The 23995-nt window shown below is 46.6% G+C and overlaps 1 protein-coding gene across 1 annotated transcript in view; it reads left to right on the top strand.

Moving 5' to 3' along the window:
- Positions 1–11169, top strand: part of LOC308340237 (cilia- and flagella-associated protein 337-like) — a gene marked incomplete at both ends in the record, with an annotated part of 41259 nt that extends 30090 nt beyond the window's left edge. Inside the window, 6 exons of the mRNA XM_080799395.1 lie at positions 82–223; positions 2049–2088; positions 2716–2801; positions 3757–3941; positions 6254–6384; positions 10962–11169. Of these exons, the coding sequence (XP_080655521.1) occupies positions 82–223; positions 2049–2088; positions 2716–2801; positions 3757–3941; positions 6254–6384; positions 10962–11169 (792 nt within the window). The remainder of the gene's footprint in view (positions 1–81; positions 224–2048; positions 2089–2715; positions 2802–3756; positions 3942–6253; positions 6385–10961) is intronic.
- Positions 11170–23995: the final 12826 nt, after the last annotated feature.

The following is a 23995-nucleotide window of genomic DNA, read 5'->3' as shown; positions in this document are numbered from 1 at the left end:
GTGTGAGGGGCTCTGTCTGTGTGTGTCTGGGATGGACCATGTGGGTGTCTCTGTAATGGGCGCTGTGCATGTCTCTTTCAGTCCAGGGACAAAGCGCAGGTCAGCAGCATCACGGTGACAGCAGGAGATGCCCTTGCCTACGTGGCTGATCAGGAAGGTTTTGTGCACGTCTATGACATCAAAGAGTATGGCCTGCAGGGACCTGAGCTGAAGTCCCCCAAGAGTAAGCAGTGAACGCTCCGTGTTAAATCCCATGATGAGCACAGCTTCAGTTTTAATTTTATTTTCATTGGTAAAATGAAATTGTACCAGTGAGGATGGGAGGGGCTCTCTTCAACCCTTTACAAATGGATGTAGTAACAAATAGTTTCATGAAAATATTCACAGTTGGCACAGATACAGGAAAATGGGCATTCAAACGCTCTTAGATAGCAAATTGATATATACTATCTGAAGGGCAAGTTGACAATACATATCTAAAGCTTCAGACCAGCAGTCCTACTTCTAGGCATGTGGCCTAAAAGAATAATAAGACAAGTACGGGGCACCTGGGTGGCTCAGTGGGTTAAGCCTCTGCCTTAGGCTCAGGTCATGATCCCAGGGTCTTGGAATCGAGCTCCGCATCAGGCTTTCTGCTCAACAGGGAGCCTGCTTCCCCCTCTCTCTCTGCCTGCCACTCTGCCTACTTGTGATCTCTCTCTCTGTGTGTCAAATAAATAAATAAAATCTTTAAAAAAAAAAAAAGACAAGTGCCCAAAGATTTAGTTATCAGGTTGTGAATCAAAACATTGTTTCTAAGAAAGACAATCGTTAGAGACAAGCTAGATATCCAACATAAGGAGAATTGGTTCAGTACGTGATGGTGTAACAAATACACTGGAATGCCATCTCTAGTCATTAAATAATAATGCTGTAAATGAAAATGTATTCACGGGAAAAATATTCATGGTAAATTATTAACTGAAAAAATTCAGATTGCGAAATTACTGAAGTATGAGTCTTTGTCAAAATGAAGAAGTATATGGAAGACTGAAAGTCTGTAAGGGCATACACCAAAGTTTTAGCAAATGTTAGCTCTTTGTAGATGAGGTTATTTATGTTTTATTTTTGGGAATGTGTATTTTCTCAATTTTCCAGAAACATATTTGTTTAGCAGTCAGATAAATGTTTAAAATTTTAACACCCTTTCAGCAATTGTGAAAGTGCTCAAGTTTGGAAAAAAAAAATAGACAGCACAAAATAATGGAAAATGGAAAGTAGTAGTTGTTAACTGTGACCTCTACTGCCTCCTAACCTGCCCTTGCTGCATCTGGAGAACACCATTAATGAATTTTCGTTTTCTTCCAGAAAATTTCTATCCATATATATAATCCATATATATATACAGGGGCACCTACATATACACAATACAAAATTTTCAGGACTTGTTTATTTTTTTCTTTGTGTCCCTTAGACAACTTTCTAACTAAGTATATTTAGCTCTGTTTAGCATATTTAATATCTAACATATATAAACGGTTATATGAAACCCCATATACATTTCTATATAACTATTCTATAGAATATAGCATTTCTATATTTCTATATGTATATATAAATACATTTCTATAAAGCCAATAGAGAGGTAAATATTTGCATACTTCCACTGAGTCATCTTTTCCTGTTCGCCACAGAAGTTTAAATGCTAGTCTAGGTCATTTACTCCAAGTACTGGGAACATAGCTCTTACCTAGCTAATTCACAAAATAATTCTCATTAGTTGTCTGCTCCTGCATGCTTACCAAACCCTAAGCACTGAGGGAAACTATGACATAAGCACCTTGCACAGGACCCAATTTATATGTCTTTGGACCCGGGATAGGGTCTTATACATAGTAGGTGCCCGATAAACACTTATCGATTAATATAACAAAATCAACGACTGCCACACCAGTACCTCTCCTCTTGCAGGACACTCATCCAGATCTGACCCTGTCCCGTAGGAATGGTTGTACAGCATCTCACATTAACTCCCACTGTACTCAGGTGTGTTCTTTCTTTCGATTTAGATGTGACATTCTGGCGGGCCCATGTCAGTGTGGTGACATCGTGAGTACCATCCATTTTAGAGTTCAAGAATTTGTGAGAGTTAAAATACTTTTCAGAACTTTGATCACATTAACCCTCTCAGAAGTCCTCTGAATTACTTGAAATAGGAAAACGGTATTACAATCCTGCCGTTGGGGAAATAAAATATAGGTATTGTTCACACAAGACTGATTGGAAGTCTTCATTTTTCTTGTAAATGGATGATTGTCTTCCTTGACTAGATCTGATCTGGTATTTTACTATAAGTTTGGAAATTTAGTTAATTAATTAATTAATTAATTTAAATTTATTTAATTTTTTTTACTGAATTGAAAGGCGTCAGTGCTAAAGGCATGACCTGGATTCTGGCTGGGCTGTTTTTTACAACCTTGTGATCTACCCCCTAGGCCCATCATCCATAAGATGGTTTCCAGTGTATCTTATTTGATACCTTGGGGCTGAAGCCAGAGAATTTGGAGAGTGTGGTATGGTAGGAGGCAGGGAAAGAATGGTACCAGGAATAATTGGGGAGATTGACTTGGCTTCTATATTCCAACTGTAATTAATGGAGCATTGACATATTGATCCAATGTGTCTTTCATGCTGGACAAGCCTTGGAGCATCTCTCCTCCCTTTTTATCTCATTAGTCTGGAGCTGATAGAAGAAAAGTTTCTGCTGTCGTCCTCCCTTGACCGCACCGTGCGCCTGTGGAGCATGGACGGGAAGTACATAGGTATGGAACATCTACCTGGCCATTACCTCAGTCCCAGTTCAGGGTTTCTGATGTAGCCTCTGTTGAGTCATGAATTCTCTGAGGCCAAGTGTATTAGTCAGCTCAAGCTGCCTAACAAATACCATCCACCAGGCAACTGAAACAGTAGACATTTATTTCTCACATGAGAACAGTCCTGGAGACTGGACGTCTGGGATCAGGTTCTAGCACAGTTGGGTTTTGGAGAGAGCTCTCTTCCTGGCTTGCAGAGGACCGTTTTCTTGTATCTTCACATGGCAGAGAGACTGCTCTGTTATCTCAGTCAGATCCCAGTCAGATCAGGGTTTTACCCTTATGACCTCATTTTCACCTTAATGACTTTCATAAAGGCTTTATCTCCAAATATAGTCGCATTGAGGGTTAGGGCTTTAGCATGTGAGTTTTGGGAGGGGAAACAAAATTGAGGCCATACTGTAAAGTCAGCTTACTTTCACAAAAATTAGCAAAATCAAAGACAGTTAAACTTCAAGAACTCAGCCAGACTGAGCTCAGTGAGTCTCGTAAGGAACCCTGTTATCATAGCGTCATGTTTCTGTAGGAATGATTCAGGACTGGAGGGGCTGTGTATGGGGAAAGGTCTAGCCAGGGTTGGCTAAAGTAATAAGATTAACCTGACTTACTGTGTAGAGAGACTCTGGATATTTATTTCAGCAGGTCATCTTGTTTCCCTAACTGATACCCCTTGAAGCAAATGTTAAAACTGTTTAGAATTTATTCTGTAAATCCTTAGTATATTACTGAGTAGTTTAAGCACCCATGTGATGCATTTTGTAGGAGGCATACCAGGCTCAGGTTTCCAGAGCCAATTGCCCTGGAGTTGTTTCTTAAGGAACTACGAAAGCAGAATTAAATTTGATTAGGTTGACCTAGCCATCTTAGCAGTAAGCTTTGCTCTAATTAGTCTCTATTCTTTCAGGAACCTTTGGGCAACACAGCCCCTGGGATATTTTCACTCCTGCCTCCTGGAGCCACCCTAGAGTGCCCTATGAAATTTTGACAGATCCCCAGGGCACACCTGCTCACCCAGTGCTGGGAGGGGATGTGGCTGTCCTGCACACAAAGGAGGAGGAACAAGACAAGGTGGTGGAGGAAAAGGCTAAGGTTGGTCCCGGCACATCCAATTCACATCTTTGCATTTTGGAATTTTGTGGCTTGGAATACAAACTGCAACCTGAAAGAGTCAAGGAATGACCCAGAGAATCAAGTAAATACAGGGATTAAAAGTGTGTCCCTAGATCATGCTACCGACCAGAGCTGTGTTAGGGTTTGGGAGGGTAGGGATTGTTGGTCCATCAGTGGGAATGGTTGAAGCTCCTCTCCTAGGGTCACTTGACTTTGTCCTCCTTTTGATCAACAAAAAGGCGACTGTCTGTGGCCTTGGACTGTAAGGAGACTTAGCATCAGGCTCAGCCCTGCAATCACATCTGAGAAGGACAGACACCGACAATTCAGCCCACTGCACACACTCCCCTTTAAGAAATACACACAAAAGCTTGGCTTCCTAGCAAGTGATAGGAAGAAATGATCGGGTTAGTGCCCTAGTCTATGAAAGTCAAAATTGGAGAAAGAGATTTTGAGAGGGCTCTGGTAGATGCAGTCTTGATTTAGAGCTTAGTGAAATATATGGATTTCCAAGAAACGCTTGCCCTTTAATAAATTGAAAAGAAGGTCATTTCATGAGCTATTGCTCACTGGTTATGTTACAACTCAAAGCAGAACACCTGCTCTGCCAGCAAAATAATGTGTCTCAGATTTTTCCTTGGCAGCCTCCTAGAATACTGATCACACAATGTAACCTCGTTGCTGACTTTTCTGTAGAGCTCCAAACATACTCAAAATAGGAAATAAAGGGACCCGGCAAACATAGATCAAGAAAACCTTCTGTCTTGTCAGAGGCCTCTCAACATTGCCACAATCGTGTTCTTGTAAGCATTCCCAAGGTTATAAAGAGGTACCGTGGTGGCTCTCAGGAGATCAGAATGTGTCTACCCAGCACTATCGGTCTATTTAGAAATACAATAATTTCCGTGTGCATTTGATATAGAGCAAATAAATGAGTTCATTAATTTTGATAGACCCGCAATTTGGAAACAAAAGCACAGAGGGAGGTGGGAAGAGAGGAAGGCCAGGATGAGGGAAATGTGCTGATGTGCGCAGAAGCCAGGCGGATGTTTGGCTGGAAGGCAGTTCTAGAGAGAAATTCTGACTGCAAGTCTAATGTAGGAACAGGAAGGAGGGAGCTGAGGGAGGGCAAAGCAGGAGGAAGAAGGAAGGGAGGGGAAGGGAGAGGCAGGGAGGGGAGGAAGGATATTCAGTTCAACAAATCAAAATAGATAATTTACGTGATGTTTGTTCTCTGAGAGTGAAAGGGGGTGGGGCAGTGGACTCCAGGATTGACCTTGGTCTTGTGTAGATAAACCATTAGGTGCTTCTGTGTTTATTATCCTGTCCAACTTGACTGCTGCTACCTCAGAAAACAGTCTGTCAATTCTTTCTAAGAGAAATATGTGGGGAAAATTAAGAAAAGAATCTCAGCCCTTACGTAGTGTATTTGGGCCAGTCAATGGGAATCCAAACTGTGAAATTGCAGAATAAAGTGTTTGCAGCACTGTTTACAAGGTAGGGTCTCCTGAGTTCTGATCTCAAGTTCACCTTCATTAGATGTGTGACCTTCACCAATCACTCCCATTAATCTATGAAATGAGAGGGGGATTAGCTGATCTGTGTGTTTTGTTCCAGCCCTAAAAACATTACGTTTCTCTGAATGTCTGTTTTGCAAAACTGAATGTGTTGATTGGATTCTGGGTGTCAGTAGCGATTCTTCCAGAATATCAGCATATCAAATACAACCACAGCTAAAATAAGTTGATGGAATGCAGAAAATCATTCACCTGAAAAATCTCTCATATGAGTTGGTGGTTTGAAAACTTGAGTAAAATCTCAGGGGAAAATGTTCTTGTTTTCCAGCAGATTCAGTCCAGGCTGGATCTTGTTCCAACATGGAAAATTCATGTAACTGACAAGTTATCCCTGTTCCCCTTCACCAGTGTGATCTTGGGTTCCCAGTCCCATAACTGTTCCTTCTTCTTCCAGCCTGAAAAGACCCCTAATCCTCAATCTCCAGAAGACCCCATCCCTGAAGTTGAAATGAAAGAACACATAGATCAACGGTATGCATTTCGCAATGGCAGGTCAGCCTAATAGGAAGAGGCAGGTCGAAGTGAGGGCCCCCCTGAAGTAAGGCAGCCTTTCCAGGCTGAGGCATCCCACACCACTCTGTCATCAGCATGGGTCACTTGTCCCTAAACCCCCAACCTGTGACTATAATGAGGTCACCATTCAAATCTCGCCAGTGTGATGTCCTACCTGGATGACTGGACATCCCGAGCCCCAGTTTTGTCTGGCCATCCTAGGTGGCCAAGGGCGACCCTGTTGAGTTCTTCACCTTGAGCTCCATGGCTGATGTTGCTGCCTTCAAGGCCATGTGGGACAGTACTCCCTCACTGTTCTTCTTGCAGCCGCTCAGACTTCCTGAGGGTGTGGGGTGAGGGTCCAAAGCTCAGATAACATGGATATCTTTGGGTACCCCAAAGGCCTTGTGTGCCCTCTAGTTTCCCTGCACTGGGATGTGGCTGGGTTCCACAGAGAAGTGAGATGAATGAAAGCGTCTCTCCAGTTCTGTGAGGTGTTTTGTTCTCCAGGCCCCATACCAGCTGTCTTGGGTCCCAATCATCAAGGGACCTGGAAACAGCTACTCAGTGTCACCTGTTACTCCTTTCATCATGGGATTTAGATCTAGGCTGTGGGGGTGCATGAGTGATGATACCACCCTGACTTGCCCATTTCCATGGTGCAGTGGCTCCAAATCATCAGGATCCCAGACCCCTTCTTTGTACTTCTGCCCAGTATCTTAGTTCTGGTTTCTGTCTTCACCATCATCTTATGGTACAAATAGCTGCCAGGGCCTCCCACTTTCCAAATAGTCTGAAGAAACAGGAACATGGAGAACAGATGTCCAGGACAAAAGGGAGGCACATCCCAGCCAGATCCGCTCCCTTTATGAACTTTTCCAGGAGGTCCTACACACTTCTGCTTACATCCTGATGGCCAGAACTTAGTCACATGGTCACAACTAGCTGCAAGAGAATTCAAAGTTCTGTAACCAAGGAGGAAAGCAACAAAGGAGTTTTGGTAGGTGACTAGCCAATCTCTGTTCCAGTGGGTCAAATAGTAGGATGACTCAGACACTATCAAAATCAGAGGGCATCACACATGGAAACCCTACCTTGTGTATCACACCAGAAAAAGGCTGACAGTCATGAATCTAAAGTTTGGTTAGAAAATGGCATGGACAAGGGGTGCCTGGTTGGCTCAGTTGGTTAAGCGGCTGCCTTCGGCCCAGGTCATGATCCCAGGGTCCTGGGATCGAGCCCCACATCGGGCTCGCTGCTCAGTGGAGAGCCCGCTTCTCACTCTCCCTCTGCCTGCCATTCTGCCTACTTGTGCTCTCTCTTTTTATCTCTCTGTCAAATAAATAAATAAAATCTTTAAAAATATATTAAATGGCATGGACAAGGATTAGAGTTACAGGTCTGTCTTTGAAAACAGTGTGACCTCAGGCAAGGCATTTAGACTTCCTGTTGGTACCCCTGGAGGGGGATCTCCCAAGTGGATCTGCGATCTAAGGAGATGGTGAGCATGACGTTGTGTTTGTCTGGAGACAGAAAGGGAGCAGGAGTCTTCATCCACAGACACCTTGGGTCTTCATCATTGTCATCATGGGCGAGGGCAGAATCAACTTCATTCTTTAAACACCTTTGCAGAACCAGAGTGGGTTTTAGTTGCCTCTCCTTAGAGTGTTAGTCTGCTCAGGCTGCTGTAACAAAACACAAAACTGGGTGGCTTACACAACAGACATTTATTCTTAGAGTTCTGGAGGGAAGAAGTCCAAGATTGAGGTTTGGAGCAACTCGGTTCCAGGTGATGGACTTCTCACTATGTCCTCATGGGGTGAAACAAGAATCTCTCTCTTCTTCTTCTTCTAAAAACACTAATCCTATCCTAAGGGTCCCATCTCATGACCTCATCGACCCTAATGACCTCCCAAAGACCCCATCTCCAAACAGCTTCACACTGGGGGTTAGGGCTCTAACATCTGAGTTTTGAGGGACACCGTTCAGTCCATCTCCAGAGACGGCTCTGGGTGTGGAGTGGGACAAGGCTGCCAAACAACATAAACCAAGAGCAGGAGGCAGCCGTAGGAAGATGCTATCATGCTCGTTAGTCCCACACCAAGAGGGGCAGCATGAATGTCGGCTCTGGACTCAGCACCGATTCTTTCTTTCTCTCTGCCGCAAGGTCACAAGAGTGGAACCTAAAGGGGGAGCTGTGAGCAGTGAAGAAAAGAGGCCAGAGTGGGGCTGCTTAGAGAGTCCCAGCCAGGAGGGGAACCAGTGGAAATACTCTCATCCAGTTGGATGGACACAGTTTGTTGGGCTACTTAAAAATCTATGTTTTTTAAGGCAGGGAACCCTACATAAAACAGTAAATGTTTTATTTCAACTTGCAACAGTAAGATGTACATTTGTTCCCCGATCTTTGGATTTGGGGCCAAGACTTTCTCTTCAACTAAGAGACAAGTTCAGCACAGTCTTCCATAAATACATTATATATGACTTTCAGTTTCTGCTCTTTTTAAGGAGAGCAAGAACTGAAAGATACTTGCAAAGTAATATGAGCACAGTACCCTCCTAGATTTTTAGAATTTTCCACACACTTTAAAAAGTTGTCCCAACTATCCTCAATTCAATATCACCCTTCTTCTTGTCTTCCCAAAGAATTCGTCTTAGTTTTCACAAAATGCAAACTATTCACCTGAATTTCATTAATTTTCATATCATGTAAATTGATTTATGACCGCAATAAAAGGTACCACTGGCATATAGGCTTGGGAACAAACACAGTGGGTCTTTGTTAAGCACACAACTCAACCCTTAACCACTGGGAGCAGATGTGTCATCTACCAGCCGTGACCACTGGGAAGCTGTGGGCATCGGGCACGGTGTTTATAGGGTCAGTCAATCCATCATTTCAGTTAAGAGGGCACCTACCATGTGTGATCCTTTGAGTAGTAAGAATCAAAACAAATCAAACTGATGCCTTTCTCTGGACAGCTTGGCTGTAGCATTGAGGACGAGAAGAAGAGAACATGGGCAGGAAGGAAGAGGGGGATGACCCTGTCATTGGTCTACCCATAAGATACCTCACCTGCACTCTCTCAATGGGGCCTGCCTTCTCAAACAGCACACACCTCATCCAACACCAAAAAATGTTGGGGATCTTCCAGGCCCCCTCTGATGTTTAGGTGGGAATTACTAAATGACATTGTTTCGTTCTCATAGCATCCTGGAAATGGACTGTGTGTTTTCCACACTTATAGATAAGGGAATTGAGGCTTGGGAGTTGCCCAAAGTCAAATCACTGGTCAGTATAAGGCTGGCACATGGTGTCACCGGTCTGTGAAAAGACCAGGCCTCAGAGAAGGGCTCTTATATGAGCATGGAAAGGAAGTTGTAGCTTTTTTTTTTTTTTCTTTTGAGGCAGTGGAGAGGGGCAGAAGGAGAAGGAGAGAGAATCCTCAAGCAGACTCCCCACTGAGCATGGAACCCCAAGCAGGGCTCAATCTCATGACTCAGAGATCATGACCTGAGCTGAAACCAAGGGTCACTTGCCTAACCAACTGAGCCACCCAGACGTCCCCCCGAAGTGTAGCTTTACTATGCTCCAGATAGGAAGTAGAAGCTGTTGGCAATGGGCAGCTGATCGTGGAATCAAGCACCCTCCCCCAAACGCAGGCCAGAGTGATGGCGCTAGTGTTAACTAGCTGGAGTTCACGTGTACAGAAAGGGGTGAGCAAGCGGCCAGGAGTAGGGGCTTTCCGGGCTGTGTGGGGTGAAGCGAGTCTGGAAGCGGCAGACTGGGAAGAGAGACGGTACCAGGAAGGCGAGTGGGTGACTCAGCGGCCATGCATGGAGCAGAGGGTGGGAGAGGATACCCTTGGACTCTCAGAGACACGGAGAGGCTACTGACAGAGGCTGTGGAAGCCAGGAAACAGACAGAGAAGGGCACCACAGAGATAAACAGTGCTGTAGGGAAGGGTAGGCAAGTATACCTCCTACCCCTGATAGATGCAGAACATTCAGGCTTGGTCTCGAGATTTTTGCCGGAAATTGTACATGGATACTTTCAGGGCATTTACACTGCTCTTGGCTGGGCGCGGGGAGAATAGAAGGTAGACCTGAAGGAGTTCACACTCAGGGAAGCAGGGGGGTGGTCTCCAGGCTCTAGCCCCTCACGGCTTGGCTGTCCCCTGACAGCAGGGGTGCAAAGCATCGTGGAAACAGTAGTGCGGGCTTCCTGGAAGAATGACTCGTACCCAGACCTGAAAGTTGAATAGGACATAGCCATTTGCAAGGGAACCTTTAGAGAAGGAAGAGTGGCTACAGCCTGGATTGACTATAAGGACATTAAGCTAAGTGAAATAAGCCAGAGGCAAAAGGATGAATCCTGTGGGAGTCCCCTTACAGGAGAAACAGGGAGGAGTCAGACTCAGAGAGACAGAGAGGCAATTGCCAGGGAGCTGGGGGGAGAGGGAAATAGGGAGTTGTAGTGTAATGGGGGGTAGAGTTTCCATTTTACAAGATGCAAAGAGTTCCAGACATGAATGGAGGCGATGTTTGCACAACCGTGTGAATGGGCTTAATGTCACACAACTACACCGTCGTTCACAATGGCTAAGATGGCACAGTGTGTGTTGTGCGAATGGCTCTGAGTCTGGGGTGGGGGAGGGGGCGACCATGGCAAGGACTTGACTATGAAAGGATTCTGAGAGGTGGGAGTAGGTGGCTTTCCAAGGTGTTGAGAAATAAACAGAAGGGAGATGAGCTGCTGACAGAGGGTGGATAGAGGGGTGAGTAGAAGAGACCAACATGCCCCTGGTTTTGCTAATGGAAGCCGTAGGATGATGGCAAGGACCACCGTGCTGAGCAGGAGGCTTACGTTTCCGCAGGAGGCAGCAGGCGGCTAAGGAATCCGCACACTCACCTGGTTCTTTCCCTCCAGGCTGCTGCTGGACTGGAACCCGCCTTCCAGAAGAACATGTGGGCTGGGGTGGCCAAGCATCTACCAGACCCTCCGGTGCCGCGAGGTCGCCTGCGCATCCGCTATTGGGGAGAAGCCAGACTTGTCTATTATTGGCTCAGATTTGTTTAACGTAAATTTTCTCATGAAGGAACAAGAAGGAGGTGAAGCTGCCCAGAAGGAGCACTGATCACACAGCAGTTTCCCTGTCTGCGCTCTGAAGGGACCAGGTTGCTATTTTCTTGGCAAGTTCTTCTTTCCCAGTTAACCTAGATGTCTGAGCGAGAGCCCGCATTGCCCATCAGGGGCCAGGAAGAAAGACCAAGGAGTGATTTCAGCCAGTGTGGGCTTCCTCCCAAAGCAATTAGAGCTTGAGTTGAAGCAAACGAGTCGGATTCGAGGTTTTCCTTCCTCGGAAGCCAAGATTTCATTGAGGGAAGCCAGCACAGAGCTGACGGGCTGCAGCTCCAACACACCGCAGATATCACCAACAACCACCACCCGCAGGTGGGATGGGGCAGCAGACAGGAAAGGGAGGCTGCTGGGAAAAACCAACAATTTCGAAAGTTTGTCTTGTGCCAGGCAAGCCACGGTTAATTGCTGGAATGCATTATCTTCTTTATTCCTAATAACACCTCTATGAGTAGATACTATTAATGTGCATTTCACCAACAAGGAACCTGAGGCTCCAGGAGGTTAGACGGCTGGCTGATGGCTATCAGTTAAGTAAATGGCAAAAGAAAATCCAGAGCCCACGGTCTTAACTACCAACAATGTGGACCGTCAGAGCTGAGAAAAGCAGGCTCTGGGAATAGAATCAGGAGGCCGATTGCCCTCTCCTTTCCAAGCGTGGTCCTAGAACAGCCGTTCTGAAGCTCTCAGCCCTCTCAGAGACCCCGACAGGGCTAGAAAAAGAATAACAAAGCTGCTGCCAGTCACAGCGACTTGCTATGCCAATCTCTCCATCGGCGTCATTCAACCCTGAAGCAGCCTAGGGAAGGTGCATCCCTGCTTTATAGATGAGAAAACGGTCCTCAGAGAGATGACGATTTTTTTGCGCAAAGTCACACAAGCCAAAATTTTCAAACTTCAAACCTTAGGGTGGCCCAAGTCACCAGGCTATAAATCTCCACCCCTAATTCAAAGCCATCACTTTGCAAATGAGGGCAGCAAGGTACAGAGTACCGCAAACACAGGAGGTCTCGACCCTGCAGTCCAGTACTTTCCAGTACTGGCTCACCTGCTCTTTGGTCAGTCCATGAGCAGTAGGCTTCTCAGAAGGGCAGGAGAGGTACTGTCTTGGCCATGCCCCCCCCAAACCCCGCATAGGGCAAAGAGTCTGCAGGACTGAGAAGTGTCCCACTTCTGGACCGTGCTGCAGGTCCTGGGAGCTGGAAATGTCAGGCCCAGATGGCCTTGGATCTGTGTCCAGAGTCATGCCGTGTCCTCGGGGATTTGTCCATTTGTGGAGAGACCCACACAGTCCCAGCTCAACAGGGCAGCAAAGGGGGCGGGTGTGTGCTGGGGTGCACGCACACAGTGGACATGCGTTGGGGGAGGATGCCCATACATGTTCGTCATGGTGCAGGAAGAAGCCAAGGGTGGAGGAAGCAAGAGGGTGAGTTGGGCGCTGGGAGCCAGAGGCTGCCCTTCCTGCATGGCCACATCCCCATGGAACTATGAGGATTCCAAAAATTCTACAACCATCCTGGCTTTCTGGGGCCTTCTGAGTGGCCAAGGTAGGAGGAGAGAACACTCACCATCTGTTAAGATTTTAATGAACACTTTGTTAACTTGATATTTAACTTTTAAAGACTGAGCCCCCATTTGTACTCTTGCCCTGCCCCAAATATCAGGGGTGAGCCTGCCCCTACTTCTCTTTCACTTCTAGACTCCTCTTGTCCCCCACCCCAAGGCCCCTGTGGCCTCATACCTTATTTCACCCTTGTCAAGAATGTTGGATCCTCACTGAGTGCTGTCTATGAGCCCCCTCTTCCCCCACCCCCACCATGAAGGGCATTCCACAGGTTTCTGTATTTTCAGTAGCTCCCGGGGAGATGTTGCTCTGCTTCCTGGCTAAGTTGCCTGCTTGTTCCCTGACGTTTTTCTGACCCAGCCACTCCGGAGCCCAGACCTCAGTAACTCCAACTGACGCTGGTAGAAAACGCTCACATCAGGGAAGACTCCTGATTCCGCATTAAATAATCCAAGCTTAGGCAAAATGAGAAATGTATTGATTCATAGAACCATGGGGAAAATGGTGACCAAGAACTTAACAACCCCATCAGGACTGACCTTCTATCTTTGTCCCCGTGGTACTGTCCTCTTTTTCTTTGCAGACCAGCTCTGTCCCCCTTGCAGGAAACATGGCCACAGCAGTCTCTGGGTTTAATTTATAGCTCTAATTCCACAGAGAGACTGACTTCAAGTTCTCTTGCATTCCAAGCCTCAAATCCCTAGCAAAGAGACTTGCTGCCATATCTTGGGTCAGCACTTACCTTGGCTCAAACCAAGTGAAGGCGGGGGACTGGTTCCTTTAAAAATGGCTGGTCCCTTAGATCCATGGTGAGGCAAAGGCCCTGCTTCCCCTGGAGAAGAGAAGGGGGCTGGGTACACAAACATCCTCTGCCTGCCTCTGAAGGCTAGACAATTGATTCCCACTGCCTCAGACTGGCAAACTATGCCTATCTGCCTGCTTTTTCCTTCACCTTCCCTCCCTCCCTTCCTCCTTCCTTGCTTTCTTCCTGACATGGGTTTAAATCCTGGGTTTTCTCTAGGCTCCAGAGGCACAGAGAGGACCTGCTCACTGCTATGTTACCAGCTTGCTGCTGGGCCAGAGCATATTATTACTTTATCCCTTAAGCCTTACTATCCTCAACTGCTGAAAAGGGAAGGAGGAACAATTTGCTCCCCACACAGGCTTTGCCCTTCTGTTTCTGAATCTTTGAGCCTCCTAAGCAACCAACCTACCCTGGCCAGACCACTGTTTCTACCCTGCTTTATGTAAACCTTTAAAACACAGGATCTCTCTTTACTTTAATGAAGTACTCATTTTTAATCCTTTATTTTTGGACCATAACATTTAGAGTTTAATCCTCGGGGTTCTAGCCTGCCTACTTGGTACTATTTTAAATTGAGAGCTCTGCATTAATGCTGTTTTGCTGAGGGCAGTGTTCCTTCCATTAACTAATCCCTTGAGGAAATAATGCCATTATATGAAGTCAGCGACATTCAGAACAAAACCCATCTTATAAATCATGCCAAGCAGGGTTCCAGATACCTCCAGGTGAACTTCCGATTGGTCTAGCCTTGTTGGAAGAAGATGGGGCAAAGCAGTGAAGAACATCAGACCTTTGTCTGACCCAGGTCTTCCCTCTGCCCCTTCCCACTCCCACCTCTGTAGCCAGAGGCCTGCTTTCTCAACTCCCTGCTGCCCACCACAGCAGGAGCAGAGGCAACCCCAGCATTACCCCCAGCGCCTTGCAGAAATGAGTTTGGGAAATGCTGGATTAAAGACAGTTGAGCGAGTTTGTTTACCTCTGACCCCATCTCAAGCTAATCACCTCCCAAAGGCATCGCCTCCTACCATCACCACATGGCTATTAGAGCTTCAACATATGGATTTGGGGGTGTTACCAACACTCAGTCTATAACAGAGAGTAATTTGTTCAGGATCATAAGCAAGAAGGTGGCAAGAGCCACGTCTGGGACCGGAGTCTCCAGATTCCTCCATCTGTCCTGTTTCCCTTGTACATAAAGGACCGTGTGAGGCATCATGGACTATGGGGCGTATGTGCTGTGCTGGCAGCTGGTGGGAAAGATGAGACTGGATAGAATTTGAGAGGCTGATGATGCCCGGCATCTGAGCAGTGGCCCTGGGGAGTCCAAATCTGCCCCGCCAAATGACCCCTTCTTCCGGTGAGATCCCAGAGGGGAGACACACAACAAGGAACAACGGAAGATGGAAGCAAGTGCCATTTTATTTCTAACTGAGATGCCTGGTAGTCCCTTGGGTGGACTGCTCCAGTTAGCTGAGCTGGGGTTAGGACAGGCTCAGAGCTTGACCAGCTCTTTCCTTCTCCTATCCAAATCTTACCACTGGACTTTCGTGAGCTGAAGACTCTGGTGTGAGTGACCCACCATGAGTGGTGAAGCCCAGTCAGGTTCCCTGTCTCTCACCAGTGGCATTAGAGTGATGGCACTGTCTTCTCTCCTCTGTTGGGGACAACCCAGACTATACCACTTGGCTAAGCCTTGGAGCACAATTTGTTTGCCTTTCAAGGTTGCTCTGTGGAAGGTTGGGGCCCAACAAAGAGGAACCACAGTCTTTCCTCCACTCCATGAGCTTGAGGGAGGCTAGCTACAGCTCCTAGATGCTTGGTTGGCTGCCTCAGAGATTCAAGACCAAGGCAGGATCACTCTTCTAGACCCTGAAAGCCACTCTGTCCTACCTGAATCCTGACTGTTCCCAGGCCCCTCTCTGAGGCCAGCCTCTACCCTCCATCCCTCATACCACCCCATGTCCTATCTGATCAGGTTAAACCTGGGTCTGTCCTCCCGTCACCCTCAGTTCTAAGGTCCCAAAGAGAATATTCTATAGTTTAGACGCTGGTCTGCAATAATTTGGCCAGTTTGATATATCACGCCCACCACCCCCATCCCAAGACACACTTTCCAGCCTCCCCTTTCTCTTCTGCCTCCTGTTGTGGTGACTCTCATGAAGAAAGATGTCACTTGTGTGCCTCTTTATGACTGTCAGAGGTATTACTAAAGGCTTACAAATTTTAATTACTGGCTTAATATTCCTACACAACGATAAAGCAAGCACATTTTATGTGGGAGATTTCTCTCTGGTGAAACACAGACAGGAAAACATGGTGAGGAAGACATAGGCACTATTTCTTCTTGTCCACTGTGGGGCCCGGTAGTGGGCTGAGGGATGGCTGCCCAGACCCAGCAAGTTCCCATCCCCAAAACCTATGAATGTGACCTTACTGGGAAGTTCTGCAGTTTTGCAGTTCTGATTAACCTTAGTATCAGGAGAGGAGGAGATGACCCTGGATTATTTGGATGGGTCCTAAATGCCATCCCAAGTGTCCTTGTGAGAGAGGCAAAGGAGAGAACAGGAGAAAGGGGAACAAGGTGAGGGGGGGAGGTGACATGGAAAAGACATGAGGCCACACACCAATGGATACTTGGAGCCACCAGAAACTGGGAGAGGAAAGGAAGGATCCTCCTCGCAGAGCCCTTGGAGAGAGGGGGAACCTGCCACCAACTGGATTTCAGACCTCTGAACTCCAGACCCATGAGAGAGGAGCGAGACATGGAGAGCAGTGAGCGCTGCGGAGCCACCAGAGGAGATGAGGCCCAAAAGGTCTCCAGACTTAGCCCCAGAAGTTTCCCTGGTGATTTCTGAGAGCAGAGCAGTTGGAGTGAATGGGTCTAAGGAAACAGGGGACACAGTGTTTGCAGAGCACGTCACCACATGTAGACTTAGGAGAGTGAGGAGTAAACCGGAACCCTAAGTTACTTCCAGGACCTGTATGTCCTTTGTCCCTCTGAGTAAACAGGCCCTGGAAATCAGAAGCACTTGTTTCAGCCACCGGCATCAAACCCAGAAAGAACCCCCGGGGCATCCTGGTCCTCCCTTCTGTCCATCTTGTGTCACCCAGTTCTCACCCCATTGCCTCCACCTGTTTCCCCCTGGGACCCTCCCTTATCTCAGCTGCAGCTGAGAATTGACTTTCACATGCTATCCAGAGTTTTAGCCTAGAGTGGGTTTCAAACTCCACCCCTCACGGACACTGTAAAATCCCATGACACAAAGATCTCTTTGGAGTACCAGGGCTGGACACGGAAATCCACATATGGCCAGTCCTGCTTTAGCTTTGTCTCATGGGGGCAGGGAGAGGGCATGCAGGGGGCAGGGGGCTGCCATTGTCCCCGGAAACAAATCTGCAGAGGGGTCTCACAGGCCATTGGGACTGACTCCGGGCTGAAGCCTTCATAGACCATGTTCTTGACAGGGGGCATCATTTCTTACATTAGCTAATAAATCCTCATCTCCCTGTAGGGGGAGAGGTCAGGGTGTCCTAGCCAGTTTGGGCGACCAGCGGGAGCAATCTGAGGCTAGTCTCCGGTAGCTGCCTGGGGAAGTCAGGGCTTGTCGAAGAAGGTCCTTAAGACCATGATCAGCCTCCCGTTGGAGAAGGGGAGGACATGGGGATGTTGGAGCAGGACTGTGGCTTCCCCTGCACACCTGTGGCTTCCCCTGTGACTTCCTAGGGGCCCTGCGCGCCCCCCCACACTCTTTCACGGGACACAGTAGCCCTGCTCACCCCACCCTCCGACCACCCACCCTTCCCCCTGGCTCCATGTATGACCCACATATTTGTCTACACACAAAGCCTGAGGCATGGCCTCCGTGAGGACTGGCGGTCTGTTTCCCGCTCAGCCCTCCCTCCTGAGTCCCGCAGCTGGGAGCCACCCCCTACCCCTCACTGGCTCTCGGCCCTGGTCTGGTCCTTGGCAAGTATTTCAAACTCAACATGCACAAAGGTGAAGTCAGCCCTCCTCACCTCCTCCTCCATCCTGGTCTCCTCCTGTAGGCTCCATTTTGAGGAATGACATCAAAGTCAGAGACCTGGCAGTCAGCCTGTCCCTGTCCCCGCTGTTCATTGGGAGCCCGCAGCACAGTAAGGTGGAGAGGAGCGGAAGTGACAGACGAGAGTGCCAAGGTCTCAGGGGAGGCGAGCCTTCTTGGGCAAACCATCAGGGCTGAGTTCAGAGACAGGGATCCGTGAACTGCTTAGGTTATTTGTGGTGATTCCCAGTGACAGGAAAGAAGGAAGAACGGCCTGCTTCTCTCTCAGCATGCCTGCCCATCCTTCCTGTGCACAACTTTGGGACAGTTGGGGACAGGTGGACGTCCTCAAGGCCACCATGCACTGAAGAATCACTTCCCGGCCACTTTCCTTCATGCCCCACAAGGGTGCTGTAGAGACGCGCTGAGCTGCTGGGGAGAGCCCAGGGAGCCCTCGGGAGCTGGCAGACGCCACGACTGGGTGTGTCAAGCGTCCCTCGTTCTTCCCGGAGCAGCTCCTGTCCTGAGAAGTGCTCCTCCTGCCACGTCGCCCAGGGCTTGAATGCAAGTGGTCATGTTCTTACAGAGTTCAGCTGTGGGCAGTTTGGTCCCCAGGAGGGTGCCCATCACAAGTCCCCCCCACCCCACCCCAGGATACAGGGAGGTGTGTGTCAGCACTGGCTGCTGGGGGACTTCCCACCCTGCCCAGGGAGCAAGCATGTGTGCAGGAGACAGAGCAGACATGAGCAAGGGCAGAAGAGATGTGTGCCGTGCTCATGCCAGTCCCAGCGTTCTGGAAGATGAGCCACCCCAGGTTATCCACACGCTGGTTATTCAGTGCTCTTTAATCACATGCTATCATTCTTCCTATAAATTCCCTCTTTGAACCAGCGCACTTGAAGTTGGGTGTCTTACACTTGACAGCTGAAAAGCCTGATCAGTATCGCAAAGGCAGTGCCCCCACCTGAGGGTGCAGTGCTCATGACCTCAACACATCAGCTGTGTGTGGGACATGTAGGGACCCGCGGTGTGCAGGACACACACCTCTGTCCCACTGAAACACAACAATTGTAAAGTGGAGCCCTGCTAGTCTAGATTTGATTTTTGTGAATGGTAAGCAGTAGGGCTGTTTGCTCTTGGATGTGTCTTAACTACTAACGGAAGAGTGTTTTGTCCCTAACCATGAGCTCACCCCCAAAGCTTTTAAAAAGATGCAGTTGATCTAGGCGAATACAAGTACTATCTAATTATTTTAATTCTTCTAATTCCTCAATAAAGCTCTCCTTAGGCCAAACACTTATGAACAGTATTGCTGTAAAATGTCCAACATTCTCAAACAAAACTTAATTTACATCATTTAAAAAGAGTTGGGCGGATTATGGCAACCAAAGGAAGTGTATAATCCTTGATCGTATCCCAGATTCCAAAAAACAGCTGTAAAGGGCATCGAAGGCACAAGCGGACCTGATAATGCTGTTGTGCCAGTGAGAGGTACCCTGGGTATGGCAACGGACTTGTGGTTTGGGAGGAGGAGGTCCCTGTTCTGGGAAGGTATGTGGAGAAGAGACAGGTGAGAGTTGCCATAACTGGCCAAGTGTTTGCTGCAATATTTTCTTAGCTTTTCTAAGTAAAAAGGTAGGGGCACTTAAAAAAAAAAAAAAAGAATGCTACTCCGGTATTTGTTGTTGTTTTAAGGGAAAATGATATTATTAAGGCAACTCTTTCAGAGGTTTTTCTTTCATTTTGTTTTGTTTTTAAGTAGGTTCCATTCCTGGCAAGGACCCCAGTGTGAGGCCTGAACTCATGACCACGAGATCCAGATTTGAACTGAGATCAAGAGTCAGACATTTAACCGACTGAGCCACCCAGGCACCCTCCTCTTTTAGATGTTTTTTTATGCTAGTAAACAGGACAATTCACAAATCCCGACAATCATCACTTCTTTGCAGCTGGAAAAGTACTATCCTCTGCTTATGGACTATAAAGTCATGGTTCCCAAGAGCCATTTTTGGGCACCATCTGGCTTTTAGAACATTCCCAAATCGGAAAGTGGTTAGCAAAGAGGTAGTCCTGGGCACCCAGCACTAATAAATAGGTTGAATTTCCACGAAGCGCACAGCAGCTGGTTTGTTCCCTGAGCAGGAAGACAAGCATGCTTTGACTGCCTATGTCTATTTAAAAAGCCATGTTTTTTACAAAAGACATGAAAGAGAGGAAATTTTAAAATATTGATGTGTTTGTGTGTGTGCAGTGATAGCAGCTGAGGAGTAAACAGTATATGCTGATATTGGAGAAGAAAACTAGCGAAAAGAGGAAACGACTCCCTCCTTTCCATGTGGCAAGCCTTCTGGGTGCCGGGTGCTGGCTCTGTCCCCCAGTGGCCAAGCACTTCCTGCATATAAATTCCTTCAATCCTCACAACCACTTTGTGGAGGGAGAAGCTGAGCTTACAGAGGAAATTGGTTAGGGCAGGTCAATGCCAAAGCCATGCTGTTTGTAAAAATCGGAGCCAGAATGGAACCTCCAGTATGTTTGACTTAAAAGCTATGCAAGCACTTAATTTATTATCCAGCACAATTCCCAGCTAAGCCACAGCCAGGACTGGGTACATAGGGGGTTGTTTCCTGATTCCCTCTACTTGGCTTATTTGATTTTTAGTAATAAAAGACAAAAGCATGTTAAAGGAGCACATTTGTAGGAAATCTCTGGGCTGGATGGAGTAGGAGTAGAACAGGCAGATGATGAGGGGTGAGGGGTGGTGGTGATGCAAGGAAGGACCCCCCAAGAGGCACTGGCGCAAATTACCATGACCATTCATTCGTTTGGCTGCACAGGGGCTCATTCCCAGTATGACTCAAGCCTTAAGTGATGAAAACAGAAGCCATGAAAATGACATACACAGACCTATGGAAAGGCGCAGCCACCATCTCACATCCATCCCCAAATTCCTCTCATGCGAAGCGACAGGACAGGTGTAAGGAAGTTGGGGAGCTATAAGTGAGAACTGAACATCCATAGCCCATGAGAAAAGGCTGCATGCAGAAAAGGGGAGATGGATGAGCATCTCATCAGTTTACAGAACAGAGTATCAATGCTCGGAAAATGAAACTTACAAACTCTTAGGGTGGAAAGATGCCACATATCCAGTCAACAATAGCTCGGTGGCTCTTGAGCCTGCACCTTAGACTCATCTGGGAAGGCTTAAAAATCTTGATGCCCAGGTCCCATCTCAGACCAATTAAATCAGAACTTCTGAGGGTGAGTGGTTTTATGTTTGTTTTTTAAGCCTCTGAGACAATATAAGTTGGGCCAGTGTTGAAATCACAGTTTCCAGGCTGGAGTTTAATGGAAGGGCAAGCTTGGCTTTTGTTTTTTGTTTTGTTATGTTTTTTAATGAATAATTGCAATAGCCTAACAAAAGCGTGAAAAACAACTGCAATTGTCTAACAGAACCAATACTCATCTTGACTCTTTTTGATACGTTGATATTTTGCTTAATCCCTGGCCCCCTCTCCCTTTCTCTCTCTCTCTTTTTTTAAAAGATTTTTATTTATTTATTTGAGAGAGAGATTGAGAGAAGGAGTGGGAGGAGGGGCAGAGGGAGAAGCAGGCTTCCCGCTGAGCTGAGAGCCCGATGTGGGGCTCAATCCCAGGACCCTGGGATCATGACCTGAGCCGAAGGCAGACACTTAACTGCTGAGCCACCCAGGCACCCTCCCTTTCTCTCTCTTGACCAGGGTTGAAAATACTGGATTGGGGTGCCTGTGGCTCAGTTGGTTAAGCAGATGCCTTTGGCTCAGGTCATAATCCCAGAGTCCTGGGATGGAGCCCTGCATCGGGCTCCCCGCTCATCAGAGAGCCTGCTTCTCCCTCTCCCTCTGCCTGCTGCTCTGCCTACTTGTGCTCTCTCTCTTTGTGTCAGATAAATAAATAAAAATCTTAAAAAAAAAAAAGAAAGAATAGAAAATACTGGATTAAGAGTCTGTATTTGGTAAAGAAAAGCTTTGGTGTTTCACATAAGCATGAGTTTACAAAGTGATGTACAGCCTGGTAAAAAAAACAGCAAATTGTAATATGGTTGAATTCAACAGACAGTTTCAAAAAACAGGATTCTGAGTCCTCTCATGAAGCATTTGCAATGATGATAAAAGTGTATTTTGACAGTGCTGACCAACTTTTATACCTGAGTAAATGCTAACATTATTCGCTCTACTGCCATAGAACACAGGCTTTAGAGTCAGTCAGATCTAAGCTCTGATTAACATTGCAACCTGGTCGGACTGTCTTCCTGCCCCCATTTCTTCACCTGTAAACTGGGCGATACACACCCCCTCGGAGGACGGTGAAGCCGGAGTAGGAGCACCTCGCAGAGTTTTGGGACACTCCGAGGCAGCTAAGTGTCAATTTCTGACCTTCTCTTTATGTATGATTTTGAAGTTGTCAATTTTGCTAGAGTGGATCTCAAGGGGGCAGGGGTCAGTTTTGGTTGTCACAAAGGGGCATCTAGTGGCATCTAGTGGCTGAGGGATGCTGTTGAACATTATACAAGGCACAGGTCAGACCCCCATGACACAGTATTATCCTGCCCCAAGTGTCAGTGAGGCTGAGGTTGAGAAACCCTACCACTGAGGATGCACAACCTCAGAGACTCTGCCGAGGGTATGTGATGTCGCTTTGGATGAGGAAATGGGAGATTCAGGAAAGTCGGGTGATCTGTCTAAAAACCATAGTGTACTTGGGGAAGGGGCTGAGGGAGGCACAGATTGCACCCTTGGATGGGAAACCAAATCCTTTTTTACCCCAAAAGGTGCTCTTTCCACTCTATCATAGTGCCACCTGTCCTTAAGTAGAATAAGAATTGTTAAGGGACCCACACCATGTGACAAATCTGAGAAAATAAAACCACTGGAGACTGGAACAGCTAATTATTCTAAAGCTTTCAAATATGTCACACATGCTCATATTATTTACAAAACACATGCAAACACAGACTCAAGAATAACTAATTTTGACATGTCTTTTAGGAAGTAGCCAAGGCTAGACCCCTGAGAGAAAACCATTGCACATTTGCCAGAGCTAGCCACAATGGCAAAGGGGACATGTCCCCATCACCCTAGCCTCTACAAGAGCTTCCCCATGTCCAAGATCCTCAGTTCTTTGGGAAAGTGAATCTCTCTCTCCAAATATCATTGAATCAGGACTCAATCTCTCCAGGGAAGTATGACGTGGTTGCTTTGTGCTGATTACATATAGATAGTGAGATATTTCCACACAGCAAATACTACAGGCAAGACAACAGCCCAGGTAGAAGTTGACAAGTGGTAATGTCAGAAATATTGAACACTGCTGATAAAGGCTAGAGTCACTGGCAAAAGCTAAAGTTGATTTTTTGATCTTTCTAAAAGTAACTCTTGATAGCTATTTTTAAAAGAGCTATATTGCACTTTTTGATGAGAAATCAAAGACAACAAAAATCAAGTAAATATTGGGGATTTTACCTATGGAAGTTAATCATTGCTCAGACTTAACCAATGTTCATGAAGAGCTAGACTCCAGAGGTCCATTATTGATTGCTAAAGTCAGTAGATATTTTTATTTTTCTTTTTTCAAGTTTTTATTTAAATTCCAGTTGGTTAACATACAGTGTAATATTGGTTCCAGGAGAATTTAGTGATTCATCACTTACATACAACACCCAGTGCTCATCAGAGCAAGTGCCCTCCTTAATGCCCATCCCCCATCTAGTTGGTCCCCTACCCACCTCCCCTCCAGCAACCCTCAGTTTGTTTCCTACAGTTAACTATTTCCTGATTTGTGTCTGTTTTTCTTGTGTTCATCTGTTTTCTTAAATTCCACCTACAAATGAAATCATATGGTATTTGTCTTTTCTCTGACATATTTCATTTAGGACAATACCCTCTAGCTCCATACACATTGTTGGTAACAGCAAGATTTCATTTTTTGATGGTTGAGTAATATTCCATTATATATACCACATCTTCTTTACCCACTTATCAATGAATATTCGGGGTTTTTCCATACATAGTTTGGCTATTGTTGATGCTGCTGCTGTTAACATCGAGTGCATGTATCTCTTCCAATCAGTACTTTTGAATTTTTTGGGCAAATACCTAAGAGTGTGATTGCTGGTTTGTAGGGTAGTTCTTTTAACTTTTTTGAGGGAACTCCATACTATTTTCCGGAGTGGCTACACTAGTTTGCATTCCCACCAACAGTGCAAGAGGGTTCCCCTTTCTCCACATCTTTACAAACACCTGTTGTTTTTTGTATTGCTAATTTTAGCTATTCTGACAGGTGTGAGTTTTGATTTATATTTCCCTCATGATGAGTGATGTTGAGCATCTTTTCATGTGTCTGTTGGCCATCTGTAAGTCTTCTTTGGGAAAATAACTGTTCATGTCTTCTGCCCATT

The sequence above is a fragment of the Martes martes genome, assembly GCF_963455335.1.
Source record: "Martes martes genome assembly, chromosome: 3".
Taxonomy (NCBI): domain Eukaryota; kingdom Metazoa; phylum Chordata; class Mammalia; order Carnivora; family Mustelidae; genus Martes; species Martes martes.
The sequence above is the reverse complement of the archived record's forward strand: the minus strand, read 5'-3'. Positions and strand labels throughout refer to the sequence as shown.